This window comes from Mobula hypostoma, chromosome 4 (assembly GCF_963921235.1).
Source record: "Mobula hypostoma chromosome 4, sMobHyp1.1, whole genome shotgun sequence".
In the NCBI taxonomy this organism is placed as follows: Eukaryota; Metazoa; Chordata; class Chondrichthyes; order Myliobatiformes; family Myliobatidae; genus Mobula; species Mobula hypostoma.
This window is the reverse complement of record NC_086100.1, coordinates 203,060,229-203,079,364: the sequence shown is the minus strand read 5'-3', so window position 1 is coordinate 203,079,364 and position 19,136 is coordinate 203,060,229. Positions and strand designations below refer to the sequence as shown.

The 19,136-nt window shown below is 45.0% G+C and overlaps 1 protein-coding gene across 1 annotated transcript in view; it reads right to left on the bottom strand.

The window, feature by feature from the left end:
• fbxo41 (F-box protein 41) overlaps positions 1–19,136 on the bottom strand; it is a 281,022-nt gene that overhangs the window by 43,466 nt on the left and 218,420 nt on the right. Inside the window, exons 9-10 of the mRNA XM_063047244.1 lie at positions 13,143–13,238; positions 5,075–5,193 (exon numbers count right to left, since the gene is read on the bottom strand). Of these exons, the coding sequence (XP_062903314.1) occupies positions 5,075–5,193; positions 13,143–13,238 (215 nt within the window). The remainder of the gene's footprint in view (positions 1–5,074; positions 5,194–13,142; positions 13,239–19,136) is intronic.

Sequence of the window (19,136 nt, the reverse complement as noted above, 5' to 3'; positions counted from 1 at the left end):
TTGGTTACTGCAAGTCTGTGTCTTTATTGTTGCTTTGCTGCATGCCTGAGTGCTTGGTGGAGGGCACAGATGCTTTCTTTGCTGGTAGGGGAGGGGGACAACGTTGCCTTGCTGCTGTTTGTGCATGGGAGGGGGGAACTGGAGGGGCCCTTTGGGGTTCTAATGTTTAACCATCATTCATTCTTTGAGGCACTCCCAGAAACAGAAAAACTACAGCACAATACAGGCCCTTCGGCCCACGATGCTGTACCGAACATGTACTTACTTCAGAAAGTACTTAGGGTCACCCATAGCCCTCTATTTTTCTAAGCTCCATGTACCTATCCAAAAGTCTCTTAACAGACTCTATCGTATCCACCTCCACCACTGTCGCTAGCAGCCCATTCCACGCACTCACCACTCTCTGTGTAAAAAACTTACCCCTGACATCTCCTCTGTACCTACTTCCAAGCACCTTAAACCTGTGCCCTCTTGTGGCAGCCATTTCAACCCTGGGAAAAAGCCCCTGACTATCCACACAATCAATACTTCTCATCATCTTTTATACCTCTATCAAGTCGCCTCTCATCCTCCATCGCTCCCAAGGAGAAAAGGCCAAGTTCACTCAACTTATTCTCGTAAGGCATGCTCCCCAATTCAGGCAACATCACTGTAAATCTCCTCTGCACCCTTTCTATAGTTTCCACATCCTTCCTGTACTGAGGAGACCAGATCGGAGCACAGTACTCCAAGTGGGGTCTGACCAGGGTTCTACATAGCTGTAACGTTACCTCTCGGCTCTTAAACTCAATCCCATGGTTGATGAAGGCCAATGCATCTTATGCCTTCTTAACCACAGAGTCAATCTGCACAGCAGCTTTGAGTGTCCTATGGACTCGGACCCCAAGATCCTCTGATCCTCCACACTGCCAAGTCTAACCATTAATGCTATATTCTGCCATCATATTTGCCTACCAAAATGAACCACCTCACACTTATCTGGGTTGAACTCAATCTGCCACTTCTCAGCCCAGTTTTGCATCCTAGACTCAGACTTGAGGGGTGACCTTTTAGAACAGAGTTAAGGAAGAATTATTTTAGCCAAAGAGTGGTGAATCTGTGGAATACTCTGTCACAGACTGCGGTAGAGACTGTGGGTATATTTAAGGTGGAAGTTGATAGTTTCCTGATTGGTCGGGGCATTAAAGGACATAGCGAGAAGGCAGGTGTATGGGTTTGAGTGGGACCTGTGATCAGCATGATGGAATGGCAGAGCAGACTTGATGGGCTGAATGGCCTAATTCTGCTCTAATGTCTTGTGCTGAAAAACGTTCAGCTTTACCCTTCTTGTCTATGATAAAAGTCCTTTCTCCCCGTTCCAAAAGCAGATCGGGTCATCGAAAGTGTGCCGAAGGGGATGTTGGTGTGCACTGTGGCAGATGAAAAGAAATGAAGCTGAATATAGGTTACCAGGAACCCAGGAGTGCTGTACACATGATGAGAGATCTGAACAGGTGAAAACAATTTGACTTTACTGAGGAGGATGGAACACCGTTGAGAGGCGGGCCAGGTGGTCATGGTGTCAGGAATGAAATCAGCTGGCACTCATAATGGCTACCCATATACCAACTCTGCCACGGACAACTGGAGGTCCCCTTTTGGAGCAGTTCAGAGCCCCAGCAGGACACACAGGAGACGATCATGCCAACACTCAGAGAAGTTCTCAGCGTAGCCTTTGTGAAACTGCTCGTGTAGGCCATGGGACTATAACGCCAAGGTTTTGGGCCGTTGCAGCCCAGAGGTCTGAAAAGAATCAAGGATTGCGTCAGAGGAAGCAGTAGATGGGATGCAAAACCAAGCAACCCACGTGCTGATGAATGCCCAAGCCAAATCTGCAGCTGTTGTCAATGCTAAAGGGATGTCCTCTGGCCGCCTAGTCGTATGGTCAACTGAGATAAGAAGGTGTGTGAAAGTGTGGGGGGGTGAGGGGAAAGAGGACCAAGAAGGTTCACATTGACATGATCAAACCGTCATTCAGGGGCCTCAAAAGACGCCAATGGCGCCTGAACATGACTGCTAATTTTCGCCCGCTGGCACTCCCCACAGGCTGCAGTCCAATCACGTATCTCCTTTCCGAGGCCGTGCCGAACAAACTTTATAGTAACCGGTTACTGTGAGGCCTTTTGGCCCAGATGCAAGAGGCCAGGTATGGAGTGAAAAACAGTCTGCTTCCAGTTTGTGGGCATGATGGGGCAGGGGCAACTGACTGAGAGATCACACGGAAGAGAAACCCCAGCTTTCCCAAACTTAATGTTAGCCAACCGCAAGCCCGTGACTGCTGTTAAGGGTCAGTAAGCCGGCAAAATTAATCCCTTCATGTGGCCTCAACAGCTGACCGTGAGAAGCAATCAGCCACAGTATTATTTTCCCCCTGATATGCTGTATGTCCATCGTGAACTCAGATATGTAGGCCAGGTGGTGTTGCTGCCATGCAGATCAAGGGTCTGATTTTTTGGCCATCATGAGCATGAGAGGTTTATGGTCAATGAACGCTGTGAAATGGAGACCGAGACCTTCCAGAAGAAAATGAAAATGGTGACAGCCAATTACAGACCGAAAAGCTCACAGCCAAAGGAGCTGCACTTCCTTTCGTGGGGATGACGCTGCCGACTGAACAAGGCAAGTGGCTGCTACATGCCCCCATCCAACTGTTCGTGCACAGCACCCACAGCATAGTCTGAGGCGTCAGTAGTAATGATTACGGGTGTGCTGGGGAGCACATGCGCTGGTAGAGTCCTGTTAGAAAGAGCTGATTTAGAGTCATCAAATGCCCTGGCCACGTCTGTTGACCAGTCGACCACTTAATGAGGGGTATTACCTTTAAACGCACTATACAGGGAGAGCTCAAGTCCAGCAACTTGTGGAACAAAGCAGCAATCGAAATTTATACCTAAAAACTCCTGTAGTATTTTTTGCAGTGCGGGGTGGTGGGAAATCCATAATAGAGGCTACTTTTGTTGGGAGGGGTTCTGTGGAGATGTGATGGCTGAGAAAGTCGATGGTTGACAACCCAAACTGGCATTCAGCAGGATTAACGATCAACCCATGTTGGCTTAAGCACTCAAAAAGTGTGCAGAGATGAGATCGGCTTCAGATTTGGATGTGTAGGCAACAAATACATCATCCAGGTGAACAAAAGGAAAATCTTCATCTTTTAATACAAAGTCCATCACCCGTTGGAAAGTCTCTGCTGCATTTTTCAGTCCAAACAGCACATGCAGAAACTCAAAGCAGCCAAAAGGGATTATCACAGCTGTCTTGGAATGTCCTCTGGGCACACAGGCACCTGATGAAAGCCCCTAAACTAGACTGACTTTGGAAAAAATGAACGTTCGGCTAAACTTGCCGATAAGTCTTGAATGTGTGGGTACAGGGTGGTGGCTTCATTAAGGGATCAGTCATCACCACATAGACAGCAACCACCAATGGACTTTGGGACCATATGGAGGGGTTAACCCCAGGGGCTATTCGACCAGCGTACAATGCCAAGCCTTTCAATGTTGGCAAACTCAGCCTTTGCAGTTGCCAGTTTTTCTGGGTCCACAGGCATGGACTGGCGGGCCAGTTATGGGAATGTGGTGTTTGACCCCATGGTTTGCGACTGTAGTGAAAAATGTGGGTTTGGCAAGGGCTGGGAATTCAGCACATTCACATGTTGAGTAAATTCACATGTGGTGGTGCGAGCGCTTGACATAGTCATTGGGGGGAACTTACTGGGGGAGCAGGGTAACGACCCGAAGTCCTTGACACCCACAAGCCGGCACTTCTTAAGATCAACCAACAGTCCTTGGGCACACAGCAAATCTGCACCTAACAGAGGTCTAGCCACTTTAGCCAAGATGAAGTCCCATGTATAACATCACCCACTGAAGTCACCGATCATGTCCCGTATGTCTGGGTGCTGCTGCCGTTGGTAGCCTCCAGCAAGGTTTTGTGGCTCTTTGCCTTCTCATCTGCAGGCGATGCTGGCAGTACACGCACTTGAGCTCCCCTGTCACACAGGAGGTATTGCCCTGAAAGGGTGTCCATAATAAACAGACACAGGGTGCACAGAGCTCTGATGTCCCGATGTGCTGTCACTGTTGAAGCTGCAAGGCAGTCAGCATTTCCTAGCGTTCGCACCGGAGCACGAGTGGTAAAAGCACAGGCCTGGCATTGTCTGTTTGGCACCAGTGGTGTTGGGAGCCTTGCTGACTGAACTTATTGAGGTACAGAAAGGAGGAGGAATGATGTTCCACTGCTTAGCTGAGTACAGACAATAGCAACCTCGCTATAGTCCATCATAGGTGCATTAGCGAGGGCTATACGAGCTGGATCAGGCATTTGCTGCATAAAAATAAAACAAGGTGGTGATTTCCCATGAGAGACGGCATGTGGGCTATCAGCTCCGAGGGCCTGCATTCGCCAAGGAAAGCAACTGTCTAGTGCACTCAGACTCTGAAAAGCCAAAGGTCTGTAAGAGGTGTGTTTTCAGTGACTGGTATTTATCACGTTCAGGCAGGTGTTCTTGTAGATTCACCACTCTCACAGCCGTGAAATTCCTGAGGGACACTACCACAACACTACCACAACACCCCTGCCTGTAAGGAGCTTGTACATTTTCATGGTGACCACGTGGGCTTCCTCGTTGTCATAGTGATAAAACAGTACAGCACAGAAACTGGCCTTATGACCCATCTAGACCATGCTGCACACCGCAGTGATCACAGCTCAGAAGTAGTACAGTATGTCTACTAGAGAATCTAATAACATTGTGAGCTGCCTGCAAAACGCCATTGGTAGCTCATGTCATAATCTCTTCATGATTATTTTAATCATAGAACATTTTACGTTCTATGACTCTAAGACTTCTTCTGGAAACTGAGTCTATAGACTCAGCTTGCATTGCTCTATCAATAAATCATCATACGAACTTATTGTCATACACACTATATGAAAAACACAAGTATACATGATCTTACTACCTCCAAATGCTGGGAATGTAAACAAAACAGATTTAGAAGAAAATATAGGTGGAAAGGCCGCTGATAGTTACCCAAGGAGGCTAGCCCCTGCAATCCACATCCTGCACCCCCAACTCCCAGAGCTCGCAAGTGTGGCCAGCAGCGCCCGATCATCTGCAGACTGCGGTTGTTAAACCGTGTTGGCTGGTGGCTGGCGGGGAGAAGAGAGAATGAGAAATTAAAACAAACTACATCACCACACCATCACATCATAGAAATGACAGGCAACACTTACAGAAGCAAATGACAGCCAGTATAAAAAGGACTGGAGACAGCACTCGTAGGTGAGAGGTGGATCGATTGTCACATGGTGTGAGCAGAATTATCTGTAGCTTAATGTGAAAAAGATTAAGGAGCTGGTGGTAGACCTGAGGAGAGCTAAGGCACCGGTGACCCCTGTTTCCATCCAGGGGGTCAGTGTGGACATGGTGGAAGATTACAAATACCTGGGGATACGAATTGACAATAAACTGGACTGGTCAAAGAACACTGAGGCAGTCTACAAGAATGGTCAGAGCCATCTCTATTTCCTGAGGAGACTGAGGTCCTTTAACATCAGCCGGATGATGCTGAGGATTTTCTACGAGTCTGTGGTGACCAGTGCGATCATGTTTGCTGTTGTGTGCTGGGGCAGCACGCTGAGGGTGGCAGACACCAACAGAATCAACAAACTCATTCATAAGGCCAGTGATTTTGTGGGGATGGAACTGGACTCTCTGATGGTGGTGTCTGTAAGGAGGATGCTGTCCAAGTTCCATGCCATCTTGGGCAATATCTCCCATCCACTACATAATGTACTGGGTGGGCACAGGAGTACGTTCAGCCAGAGACTCATTCCACCGAGATGCAACACAGAGCGTCATAGGAAGTCATTCCTGCCTGTGGCCATCAAACTTTACAACTCCTCCCTTGGAGGGTCAGACACCCTGAGCCAATAGGCTGGTTCTGGACTTATTTCATAATTTACTGGCGTAATTTACATATTACTATTTAACTATTTATGGTTCTATTACTATTTATTATTTATGGTGCAACCGTAACGAAAACCAATTTCCCCCGGGATCAATAAAGTATGACTATGACTATCCAGCTGAGGTGTATGATAGGTGAGGGAGGGAAATACTAAGAATGATCTCAGAAGCTGAGACACAGCAGACAGAAACGACAAATGGCTGAAGATGATGGAATCTGATCGGAGTTCCTGGTATAGAGGGATGGAGGTGGGGAAGGGAGACACTGGGAGGAATGTGTAAGTGAGGGGTAGAAGTTGAGGTTGGGGTAGGGGGAGAGGAAAGAGATGGAATGATGGTACCTGGTGGCATCAGAAGAGACAAAGGTTACTCATAACCAGAAGTTAGAGAAATTAATGTACAAATTTGAAGTATGGTTGTCAAATTTTACTTTGTAATTTTACATTATGTTTGGCCCAGTAGATAACATCTCCCTCTGATACTATTCTATAATGTTTACATCTAAGAATCATGAGACATAGAAGCAGAATAAGGCCGTTTGGTTCATCGAGACTGCTTCACCATTCCATTGTGGCTGATTTATTATCCCTTCCAAATTCATTCTCCTGCCTTGTCCTGATAGACATCTGGATGTTGTTGAATGCAGCAGGAAGAGGTACAGTCGACGTTTCAGGCCGAGACCCTTTGTCAGGACTAACGGAAAGGAGAGATAGTAAGAGATTTGAAAGTGGTAGGGGGAGAGGGAGATCCGAAATGATAGGAGAAGACAGGAGGGGGAGGGATGGAGCCAAGAGCTGGACAGGTGATCGGCAAAAGGGATATGAGAGGATCATGGGGCAGGAGTCCTAGGGAGAAAGAAAGGGGGAGGGGGGAAGCCCAGAGGATGGGCGAGGAGTATAGTGAGAGGGACAGAGGGAGAAAAAGGAGAGAAAGAAAAAAAATTAATAATAATAAAAGACAAATAAATGACGGATGGGGTACAAAGGGGAGGAGGGGCATTAGCGGAAGTTCGAGAAGTCAATGTTCATGCCATCAAGTTGGAGGCTACCCAGACGGAATATAAGGTGTTGTTCCTCCAACCTGAGTGTGGCTTCATCTTGACAGTAGAGGAGGCTGCCAGAGAAAGCAGGATCTCCCAGTGGCCACACATTTCAATTCCACATCCCATTCCCATTCTGATACGTCTATCCACAGCCTCCTCTACTGTCTGCCCCTCTGACTCTCAATACAGGAGCCCCTCAGGAAGTGAAGTCACCACCTGCCGGCGATCTGACAGGAAGTCCAGGATCGAGCTGCACAAGGCAGGGTCAAGGCCGAGGTCTCCGAGCTTCTTGTCGAGCCTGGAGGGAATTATGGTGTTGAATGCTGAATTGTAGTCCAAGAATAGCATGGTCACATAAGCATCCTTCTTCGCCAGATGTGTAAAGATGGTATGTAGAGCAGTGGCTATTGCATCATCTGTCGATTGCTTGTGTCGGTTGGCAAATTGTAGGGGGTCTAGTTTAGGTGGTAGCAGGCTGCAGATGTAATCCTTGACCAGCCTCTCAAAGCATTTGCTGATTATTGAGGTGAGTGTGACAGGACACCAGTCGTTCAGGCATGTTACCTTGGTCTTTTTTGGTACAGGAACAATGGTGGATAATTTGAAGCAGGAGGTCACTCTACACTGGAAGAGGGAGAGATTAAAAATGTCTGTAAACACACCTGCCAGGTGTGCTGCGCACATCCTGAGTACTGGCCCTGGGACGCCGTCCGGTCCCACAGCCTTGTGACTGTCCACTCGTTGGAAACATCTGCGTACCTCAGCCTCAGAGATGACCAGGTTGCAGGTTGTAGCGGTGGCTTTCCTCGGAGGCTCTGAGTTAGCGACATTGAACCAAGCGTAAGAGCGATTCAGCTCATCTGGGAGAGAGGCTGCGATGTTGGCGGCACCACAATGTTTGGCTTTGAAGTCTGCGATGGTATGCAGCCCTCACCACAAGTCATGTGTGTTCTTCGTTGTGAATCTTGACTCAATCTTCTCCCTATATTGTTGTTTCGCAGCCTTGATAGCTTTGCGCAGATCACAGCTACTTATCTTGAGCTCTAGCTGATCACTGTCAATGTAAGCTCTATGTTGCGCAGTAAGTGCTGCTCGCACGGAATTATTGGTCCTGGGTTTCTGGTTAGGGAAGACCCTGACCGACTTCTGGGGGACAACATAATCAATGCACTTCCAGATGAAGCACATGATTCCATCAGCGAACCCGGAGACATCCTCATCATGGAAGACATTCCAGTTGACGTCATCGAAGCAGTCCTGTAGAATGGTGGCCGACTGGTCAGACCAACAGTGGACAATTTTAACTATGGCCGCCTCTTAAATAGATTATGAGAATAGGCATAGAAGCAACAGATGAGGGTGACTGTAGGTGTAATGGAATGTGAAGAAGGCTCTCATATTTTGAAGAGGGATCTGCATCAGTTGGAAAAATGGGCAGAAAAATGGCAGATGGAATTTAATGCAAACAAGTGCAAGGTTCTGTACTGCAGTAGGTCTTACACAGTGAACAGTAGGACACTGCGGAGTGCGGTATAACAAAGACATCTCAGAATACAAGTCCATAATTCATTGAAAGTGGCATCTCAGGTAGATAGGCTTGTAAAGAAAGCTTTTGGCACATTGGCATTCATAAATCAATGTATTGAGTAAGAAGATGGGGTGTACAAGATGTTGCTGAGGCCTAACGTGGAATACTGTATGTAGTTTTGGTCACTTACCTACAGGAAGGATGTAAACAAGTTTGAAAGAGTGCAGAGAAAATTTACAAGAATGTTGCCAGGTCTGGAGGATCTGAGTTATATGGAAAGATTGAATAGATTTGGACTGTATTCTTTAGAACGTAGAAGATTGAGAGCAGATTTGATCGAGGTATACAAAATTATGAGGGGTATAGATAGGGCAAATGCAAGCAGGCTTTTTGCACTGAAGTTGGGTGGGACTACAACCACAGATCATGGCTTAAAGATGAAAGGTGAAAGTTTAAGGGGTATGAAGGGAAACTTCTTCACTCAGAGGGTTGTGAGAGTGTGGAATAAGCTGCCAGCAGAAGTGGTGCATACAGGCTTGATTTAATTATTTAAATTAGATTGCCATATGGAGAGTAGGGAAACGGAGGGCAATAGTCCAGGTGCAGGTCATTCGGAGTGGGCAGTTTAAATAGTTTCTTGCATTGTTGAAGTGTCTGTCTCTGTAGTACTTCTTATTGACTGTATGAATAAATACACACGTAAAATATTCATTTAAAACTTGGCCAACCTCCTGTAGCTCTGCACATATATGACCACACTGATCTTCAAAGGGGCCTATTGCGTCCCTCATCACCCTTTTTCTGTAATCTATTTTTTACTGAAACATTTCCCTAAGATGTATTTCAGATATTGTACATACACAAGCCCTTCGGCCCACAAAGCTGTGCTGAACATGTCCCTACCTTAAAACTACCTAGGCTTTACCCATAGCCCTCTATTCTTCCAAGCTCCATTTAGCTATCCAGGAGTCTCTTAAAAGACCCTATTGTTTCCGCCTCCACCAGCGTCACCGGCAGCCCATTCCACCCATTCACCACTCTCTGTGTAAAGAACTTACGCCTGACATCTCCTCTGTACCTACTTCCAAGCACCTTAAAACTGTGCCCTCTCATGCTAATCATTTCAGCCCTGGAGAAAAGCCTCTGACTATCCACACGATCAATGCCTCTCATTATCTTGTACACCTCTAACAAGTCACCTTTCATCCTCCGTCACTCCAAGGAGAAAAGGTGGAGTTCACTCAACCTATTCTCATAAGGCATGCTCCCCAATCCAGGCAACATCCTTGTAAGTCTCCTCTGCACCCTTTCTATGGTTTCCACATCCTTCCTGTAGTGAGGTGACCAGAACTGAGCACAGTACTCCAAGTGGGGTCTGACCAGGGTCCTATATAGCTGCAACATTACCTCTCGGCTCTTAAACTCAATCCCATGATTGATGAAGGCCAATGCACTGTACGCTTTCTTAACTACAGAGTCAACCTGCATAGCAGTTTGAGTGTCCTATGGACTTGGATCCCAAGATCGCTCTGATCCTCCACACTGCCAAGAGTCTTACCATTAATACTATATTCTGCCATCATATTTGAACCACCTCACACTTATCTGGGTTGAACTCTATTTGTCACTTCTCAGCCCAGTTTTGTATCCTATCAATACCCCATTGTAACCTCTGACAGCCCTCCACACTATCCACAACACCCCCAACCTTTGTGTCACCAGCAAATTTACTAACCCACCCCTCCACTTCCTCATGCAGGTCACTTATAAAGATCACAAAGAATAGGGGTCCCAGAACAGATCCCTGAGGCACACCACTGGTCACCGGCCTCCATGCAGAATATGACCCGTCTACAACCACTCTTTGCCTTCTGTGGGCGGGCCAGTTCTGAATCCACAAAGCAATGCCCTCTTGGATCCCATGCTTCCTTACTTTCTCAATAAGCCTTGCATGGGGTACTTTATCAAATGCCTTGCTGAAATCCATATACACTACATCTACTGCCCTACTTTCATCCATGTGCTTAGTCACATCCTCAAAAAATCCAATCAGGCTCATAAGGCATGGCCTGCCTTTGACAAAGCCATACTGACTATTCTTAATCATATTATGCCTCTTGAAATGTTCATAAATCCTGCCTCTCAGGATCTTCTCCATCAACTTACCAACCACTGAAGTAAGACTCACTGGCCTATAATTTCCCTGGCTATCCCTACTCTCTTTCTTGAATAAGGGAACAACATCCACAACCCTCCAATCCTCCGGAACCTCTCCCGTCCCCATTGATGATGCAAAGATTATTACCAGAGGCTCAGCAATCTCCTCCCTCGCTCCCACAGTAGCCTGGGGTACATCCCCTTCGGTTCCCGATGATTCATCCAACTTGATGCTTTCCAGAAGCTCCAGCAAACCCTCTTTCTTAATATTTACATTCTCAAACTTTTCCGTCCACTATAAGTCATCCCTACAATCACCAAGATCCTTTTCCATAGTGAATACTGAAGCTAAGTATTCATTAGGTACCCCTACTGTTTCCTCTGGTTCCATACACGCTTTTCCATTTACACTTGATTTGTCCTATTCTCTCATGTCTTATCCTCTTGCTCTTCACATACTTGTAGAATAGCTTGGGGTTTTCCTTAATCCTGTCGCCAAGTTCTTCTCAGGGCCCCTTCTGGCTCTCCTAATTTCATTCTTAAGCTCGTTCCTGCTAGCCTTATGATCTTCTAGATTCATATTATTACCTAGTTTTTAGAACCTTTCGTAAGCTTTTCTCCTTGACTAGATTTACAACAGCCCTTGTACACCACGGATCTTGTACCCTACCATCCTTTCCACGTCTCATTGGAATGTACCTACTCAGAACCACACGCAAGTGTCCCCTGAACATTTGCCACATTTCTTCCGTATGTTTCCCTGAGAACATCTGTATCCAATTTATGCTTCAAGTTCCTGCCTGATAGCCTCGTAGTTCCCCTTACTCCAATTAAATGTTTCCCTAACTTGTCTGTTCCTATCCCTCTCCAATGCTATGGTACAGGAGATAGAACTGTGATCACTATCTCCAAAATTCTCTCCCACTAAGAGATCTGACACCTGACCAGGTGCATTTCCAAATACCAGATCAAGTACAGCCTCTCCTCTTCTAGGTTTATCTACATATTGTGTCAAGAAACCTTCCTGAACACACCTAACAAACTCTACCCCATCTAAACCCCTCACTCTAGGGAGATGCCAATCAATATTTGGGAAATTAAAATTTCCCACCACAACAACCCTGTTATTATTATTCCTTTCCAGAATCTGCCTCTCTACCTGCTCCTCGATGTCTCTGTTACTGTTCGGTGGACTATAACAAACACCTAGTAGAGTTATTGACCCCTTCCTATTCCTAACTTCCACCCACAGAGACTCTGTAGACAACCCTTCCATGACTTCCTCCTTTTCTGCAGCCGTGAAACTATCCCTGATCAACAGTGCCATGCCCCCACCTCAATTTTTCAGATTCTTCTTTCTTTATCAGCCAAGGATATTTCATGTCCTCTTTTGCCCTCTAGATTTCCTCCTCATTTTACATTCCTTATGGTCTCCAAAAGAGTCACTTGATCCTAGCTGTCAATACCTGACATATGCCTCTTTTATTTTCCTGATAAAGCCTCAATATCTTTTGTCAACCACAGTTCCCTAATCAAATCAGCTTTTCCTCTCAATCTGATAAGAATATGTTGCCTTGAACACTCCCCATCTTAATTTTAAAAGCCTTCCACTAGCTGGATGTCACTTACCTCCAATCTATCTCTCCCAGTGAACCTTTGCAAGATACTGTCTAATTCCATAAAATAAGCCTTGCTCAAATTTAGATTTTAACTATTAGTCAATCCTTTTAATTTCCATAACTATTTTGAAACTAATAGTATTATGGTTCTTGGTCTCTAAGCAGTCCCTGTGGAAGTTTGAGATTTTGATGTATTTAATCTTTTAATGTGACAAGATGGAACCTGTATAATCCCAGAGTGTTTGCTATATGTTAAGTGTATACGTAACTGAAGGCACCTAATGTTCTGATTATTGTGTAACCAAGGAGTGATCGGTTTATTGCATGGCCTTGATTAGAAGATACACAGGACTGCAGCTGCAGAATGTTGAGACTTAGCCAGCTAGAACAGATAACAGCCAAAGAAACATGCAAAAACAAACTTCGTAAGCTGTAAAATGGGAGTCGCCTGTCATCCATGCTGAGGAGTGGAGGTGGACTTCCCCTTGCAAGTTATAAGCATGCTTTTAATACATCCACTCTGAGCTTATTCTGCTTTGCTGTAAGACCTGTCGAAAGGTACACAACTTTCCCGATTGACATCAGCTCAACTTCATTTCCTAACTGGAGATTGAGTATAGTTCCTTCTTCATATTGCTTGAGAAAAGTTTCCTGGTCACCCATCTAATCCCTTAGCCCCAGAAACGTGCTGAATAACATTTGGTTGAAGCACTTTGCAATATTTAATGTCTTCAAAAGATGCTAGCTATATTAACAGACTTTAAAGAAAGGAGGTACCCTTACCAAGGATGTAATGGTGCAACTTGCAAGGAAATTATGTCTCTACAGCCAGCTCCCAAAGCCCAAATCACTTCATGGCCAACTGGATCTGTTGAACTTCTGAAAGTGTAATACATTTATTGTTAAAGCTGTGAAATAATACAACTCAACCTGCAACTAAAACAATAACACTCACCAAATGTACCAATACAGTGTCATCATTTCCCTGGGCAATTTGATCAACAGCGTATGAAGCATAGTAAATATAAAATGTTTATTCTGCTCTCCCAGCATCAAAATGAAATATGGACAATTTCACTTGATGACCAGAGAACATGATAATTGCCACACATGTATTGCTTCCAGCCCTGCCTATCACAATGCGAACAGCAAAACAATTCAATGTTGTCAACCAGTCGGATGCAAGAACTTGTTGGTCATGGGCTCTTGTGGGACATTTTAGTGGCACTTGGGATGGTGGCAGAGTTGATAAAATATGTTATACAGGAACAAATGTTCAAAGCTCAAAATAAATTTACTATCTAAGTGCATATATGTCACCAAATAATGAGATTCAATTACTTGCAGGTATTTACAGTAGAACTAAAAATACAATAGAATCAATAAAAATAGACACAAAATAGTGTCAACAGCCAATGTGCAAAAGAAGACAAACTGTGTAAACACAAAAATAGATAGATAGATAATTCTGAGAACATGAATTATAGAGCCCTTGAGAGTGAGTCCATAGGTTGTGGCATCAGTTTTAAACATACCATAAAAGACTAGTAACAAATTAAAACCTTTAGGCAAGGCCACTGATCAAGAAGATGAGGCATCAGCGATCCATGGCGACTGGATTCAAGGCTTTAGAAGACAAAGAGTAGTGGTGGAGGGTGTTATTTGGAATGGAGATGTGATTAGTGATGTTATAAAGGATCAATGCTGTTTGTGATTTTTATAAATAATTGGGATGAAAATGTTGGTGGGTTCATTCGTAAATTTGAAGAAATAAGACCATCAGACATAAGACAAATTCGGCCAATTGACCTCTCAAGTCTGCACCGCCATTCTACCATGGCTGATTTATTCTTCTTCTTTTAAAAACCAACAGAAAGCAACTAAAAATGTCTTTATGAAAGTAAGCTAGCCCATAATATTAAAGGGGATATCAGAAGTTTCTTTAGATACATAAAGTGTAAAAGAGGAGCGAGAGTGGATATTGGACTCTTGGAAAATGATGCTGGAGAGGTAGTAATAGTAGGCAACAAAATTGAGGAAGAACTGAATAAGTATTTTGCGTTAGTCTTCACTGTGGAAAATATTAGCAGCATGGTGTAAGTTCCAGGTGACGGGGTCATGAAGTGTGTGAAGTTACCATAACTAGGGAGAATTTTCTTGGGAAGCTGAAAGGTCTGAAGGTAGATAATTCACCTGGAACACATGGTGCACAACCCAGGGTTCTGGAAAGGGTCGTTGAAGAGATCGTAGATGCATTAGTAAAGATCTTTCAAGAATCACTAGATTGTGGAATGGTTCCTGAAGACTGGAAAATTGCAAATGTCACTCCACGCTTCAAGTAACGGGAAAGGAAGCAGAAATCAAACTATAGGCCAATTAGACTAACCTCAGTGGTTGGGAGGATGTTCGAATCGATTACTAAGGATGACGTCTTAGGGTACTTGGAGGCACATGATAAAATGGGCCATAGATAGCATGGTTTCCTCAAGAGAAATCTGCTGGAATTCTTTGAAGAAATCGGGGCAAGACTGTGCAAGCACGTTGACATCAGCCAGTTAGAACAGCGAGAAGAGATTAAAAGTGAGAAGAGATTAAAAGGAGGCATTATTTCTTCAGCAGTTTGATCGAGGCACAACTGCGCAACTGTGTGGACGTCAGCCAGTTAGAACAACGTGAAGAGTTTAAGTGAGGAGAGTTTAAAAGGAGGCGGTTATTTCTTCAGCAGCTTGATCGAGGCATGACTGCGCAAGCGCGTGTTCATCAGCCAGGTTAAACATTCGAGAAGTGTTTAAAAGGAGACAGCTTTAGAGAGCGGGCGATGGAGGTGCAGGCAACGGAGTAGAGAGAAACAAAGTAGGAAGGCTTTGGCTCAACGGGGCTTCGGCAATAATAGGTCAAGGCGAGGTAGGTTATCTGTGTAGAATACAAATAGGAAGTATGTGTGTGAGGCCAGTGTTGTGTGATCGGTGTCAGATGTGGGAAGTCCTGGAGATTCCCAGCCTCACAGACAGCCACATCTGCCCCAGGTGTGTTGAGCTGCAGCTCCTCAGGGACCGTGTTAGGGAACTGGAGATACATCTCGATGACCTTCGTCTGGTCTGGGACAGTGAGGAGCTGATAGAGAGGAGCTATAGGCAGGTAGTCATCCCGGGACCTCGGGAGTCAGATAAGTGTCTGACATGGGTTCTCAGAAGGGTGACACAAGTATGGGGAAAGGAAGTAAGGGAGAAAGGTATGAAGGAGGATAAGGGAAACAGGGTCCTAAAATAGCCCCTTTAAGAGAACAAGGTGTGAAATGGTAGAATGAAGGGAGATGGGGTATCTACCAGGGTCTGCCACCTAAGAGGGGGTGGTCGAGGATGCAGTCAGAATGTTTGCATTCCCCGGTATCCGGTATGAATACCAGATACCCATGGAAATATTTCAATTGCGGACACGAATGTCATTTTGCCAGGTATTGCCCACAATCCAGACTGATTGGGCATGGTCAGGATATAGCAAAGGCTTCGTTGCCCCTGAAAGGTCAACCATGTTACACACAATGTAATGTCCAGGGTGTCAATAGAGATTCACAACTATATCCGGAGATACCTATAGGGACTCCAAGTGCACAACGAGGGTGTCAGGCCTCAGTTACATAGGAGTGAACCGCAAGGCGGGATGATGCAGGTAGACCCTTTGTAGAAGCTAGGGTAGGAAGCCGCCCTATTACATTTCCCAGATAGGTCATCCCCCCATCAGTATCCAAAAGGGTATAACTGTTGCTGAGAGGAATGGCCACAGGGGGACTTGCTATAGCTTTTGTTGTCGGCCATCCTTCAGATGTCCTTCAGGAGCAATCATATATTCAGATCGTATGTATGTTTGTAATAGTTGGACTCAATATTTACTGTAATGGGAAGTGAGAGTTTACGTCTCAGCAGATGGTAAAGTTTACCATCAGGACCTTGTTGAAGTATATATTTAAGAAGGCGAGAGGAAACACGCTTGGAGTCAAGGTGACGGCTCATGTAAAGACATCCCTGGAAGGCTGATGGGTTAGCCAAATTAGGATCAAGATGTGGAGTGAGATGGAATCCAGATTATAGAAGGAATGATGACACAGAAACAGACAAACTGTATACCTATAGACTTAATTAAGGTACAGCAACAAGTTCTGGAGTTAGCAAAGGTACAGACAGGGAAAAATTCTGAAGAGTATGCGAACTATCCAGGAATACAGGTACAGAATGGTAGATTTGTGGTGCCAGAAAGTGAAGCAAAACCCAGATGATGTATTGGTCCGTTTTTGGGCTTCAAGGAGCAGATAGAACTATGGAACAGTTGAATAATCTGTGTTAGTGGCCGAAGGTGTGAGGAAATGTAAAAGATTATTGTAAGAATTGTTTGATTTGTGCCCAGCATAACCCAGATAAATTGGCTAGAAAAGCAGTTTTAAAACACAAAAGGCCCGTAGAAGACCCATGGGTTAACCTCCAGATTGACTGTGTAGGACCTTTACCTCCATCCCTGGAGGGCTGAAATATATCCTTGTGATAGTAGATACTTTCACCAAGTGGGTAGAAGCTTTTCCAACTAGAAATACCACTGCTAAGGTTATAGCTAGGATTTTGTTTAAGAAACTCTTTACTGCTTGGGGTTGCCAAGGAGTTTAGAATCAGATCAAGGTCCTCACTTCACTGCACAGGTGATGCAAAATCTGATGAGACTGTTTAGGGTACAGCAGAGGTTTCATAGCCTTTGTCGACCCCAATCCAATGGAATTGTTGAACAGATACACAGAATTTTGAAGACAATGTTAGCTAAAATGGCTAAACAACATAGGACCACTTGGGTCACTGTCTTACCCTATGTCCTTATGATACTTTGTACCACCAAAGCTTCTTCTACTGGTCTTACACATTTTAAATTGATGATGACCCGGAGAGAAATGAGAGGGTTAGAATTCCTGGTTGGGCTAGATTTATCAGAGCCCGAGTATGATGGTATTGTAAAGGACAAATGGGTGCAGCAATTAATTGATACTATTAAGGAAGCTCATTATGTCGAAGACAATAATATGGTACAGGAGAAACAACAGAGTAAAGTTTATTTTGGTGTGCGAACAAAACCTAGGGAGTTGGAGGGAGGACAGAAGGCTACATGATCTCAGTACGTCGGCCAGGCCCTTTTACACTTCCAAGATCTGTGGGATCATATGATGTCATTGACAGAGACACTCCATCTGTTTATTGAATCCAGATTGCTCCAAATAAGTTAGATTGGCATCATTTTAACCAGTTTGAATCCTTTGGACATAGTCAATGTTCTCTAGTAGCTGAGATCCATAGTCACATTGTCAATGAGATACTCTGGACGGCAGAGGGACGTAGGAGTCCTCGTGCAAGACTCCCAGAAGATTAATTACAAGCTGAGTCTGTGGTAAAGAAGGCAAATACAATGTTGGCATTTATTTCAAGGGGAATAGAAATTAAAAGCAAGGAGATAATCTCCTTTACTCTCTGTATACCCACGACTGTGTTGCCACCCACCGCTCCATCTGCTATTTAAATTTGCTGACGACGCCACACTGATTGGCCTAATCTCAAATAATAATGAGGCAGCCCACAGAGAGGAAGTCATCTCCCTCACACAGTGGAGTCAAGAAAACAACCTCTCCCTCAATGTCACAAAAACAAAGGAGCTGGTTGTGGATTACAGGAGGAATGGAGACAGGCTAACTCCCATAGACATCAATGGATCTGGAGTAAGAGTGAACAGCTTTAAATTCCTCAGCGTAAACATCACTGAGGACCTCACGTGGTTCGCACATACCAGCTGTGTGGTGAAAAAGGCACAACAGCACCTCTTTCACTTCAGACGGTTGATGAAGTTTGGTCTGGCCCCCCCAAATTCTAAGATCTTCCTACAGGGGAACAATTGAGAGCATCCTGACTGGCTGCATCTCTGTCTGGTATGGGAACTGTATCTCCCTTAATCGCAGGGCTCTGCAGAGTGGTGCGGACAGCCCAGTGCATCTGTAGATATGAACTTCCCGCTATTCATGACACTTTCAAAGCTAGGTGTGTAAAAAGGGCCTGAAAAAATCATTGGAGACCCGAGCAACCCCAACCACAAACTGTTCCAGCTGCTATCATTCCGGAAACGGTACCGCAGCATAAAAGCCAGGACCAACAGGCTCCAGCACAGCTTTTTCCACCAGGCTATTAGTCTGCTTCATTCATGCTGACACAACTGTATTTCTGTGTTATATTGACTGTTCTGTTGTACAGAATATTTATTATAAATTACTATAATTGCACATTGCACATTTAGAGGAGACATGCATAAAGATGAGGAGGAGGAGGAGATGGCGGCGCGCCTGCATGTGCGCAGCCCTCTGGTGAAAAATGATATTGTATCTGTTAAATAGGGGCCATGGACAATTCTGATTTATGGAGAATGGACGTGAAAGCACAGAGGAACATCTGGAAAAATTTCTGAAACGCCCATTCGCTGCTGTCGTTACTGCGCGGTCAGGAATCTTTCGGAAGGTAGGCCTCAAAATCCCCGGCCTTGCCTGCTGTTGGCGACCAAGAAGGAGGTCGAATCGTTCGGACAGAGATGGCACTCAGTGCTCAGTGTCGGAGAGCTGATCAGAGCTCAAAGTTTTCGTATGACTCAGAGTCGAATTGTGCTCGGCATGGCAGGGAGAGTTTTTCTTCCTTCTCCCGTCTGCGTGAGATGTGGGACATTTGAGAAACTTTGAACTTTACTGTGCTCATGGACTTCTTCATC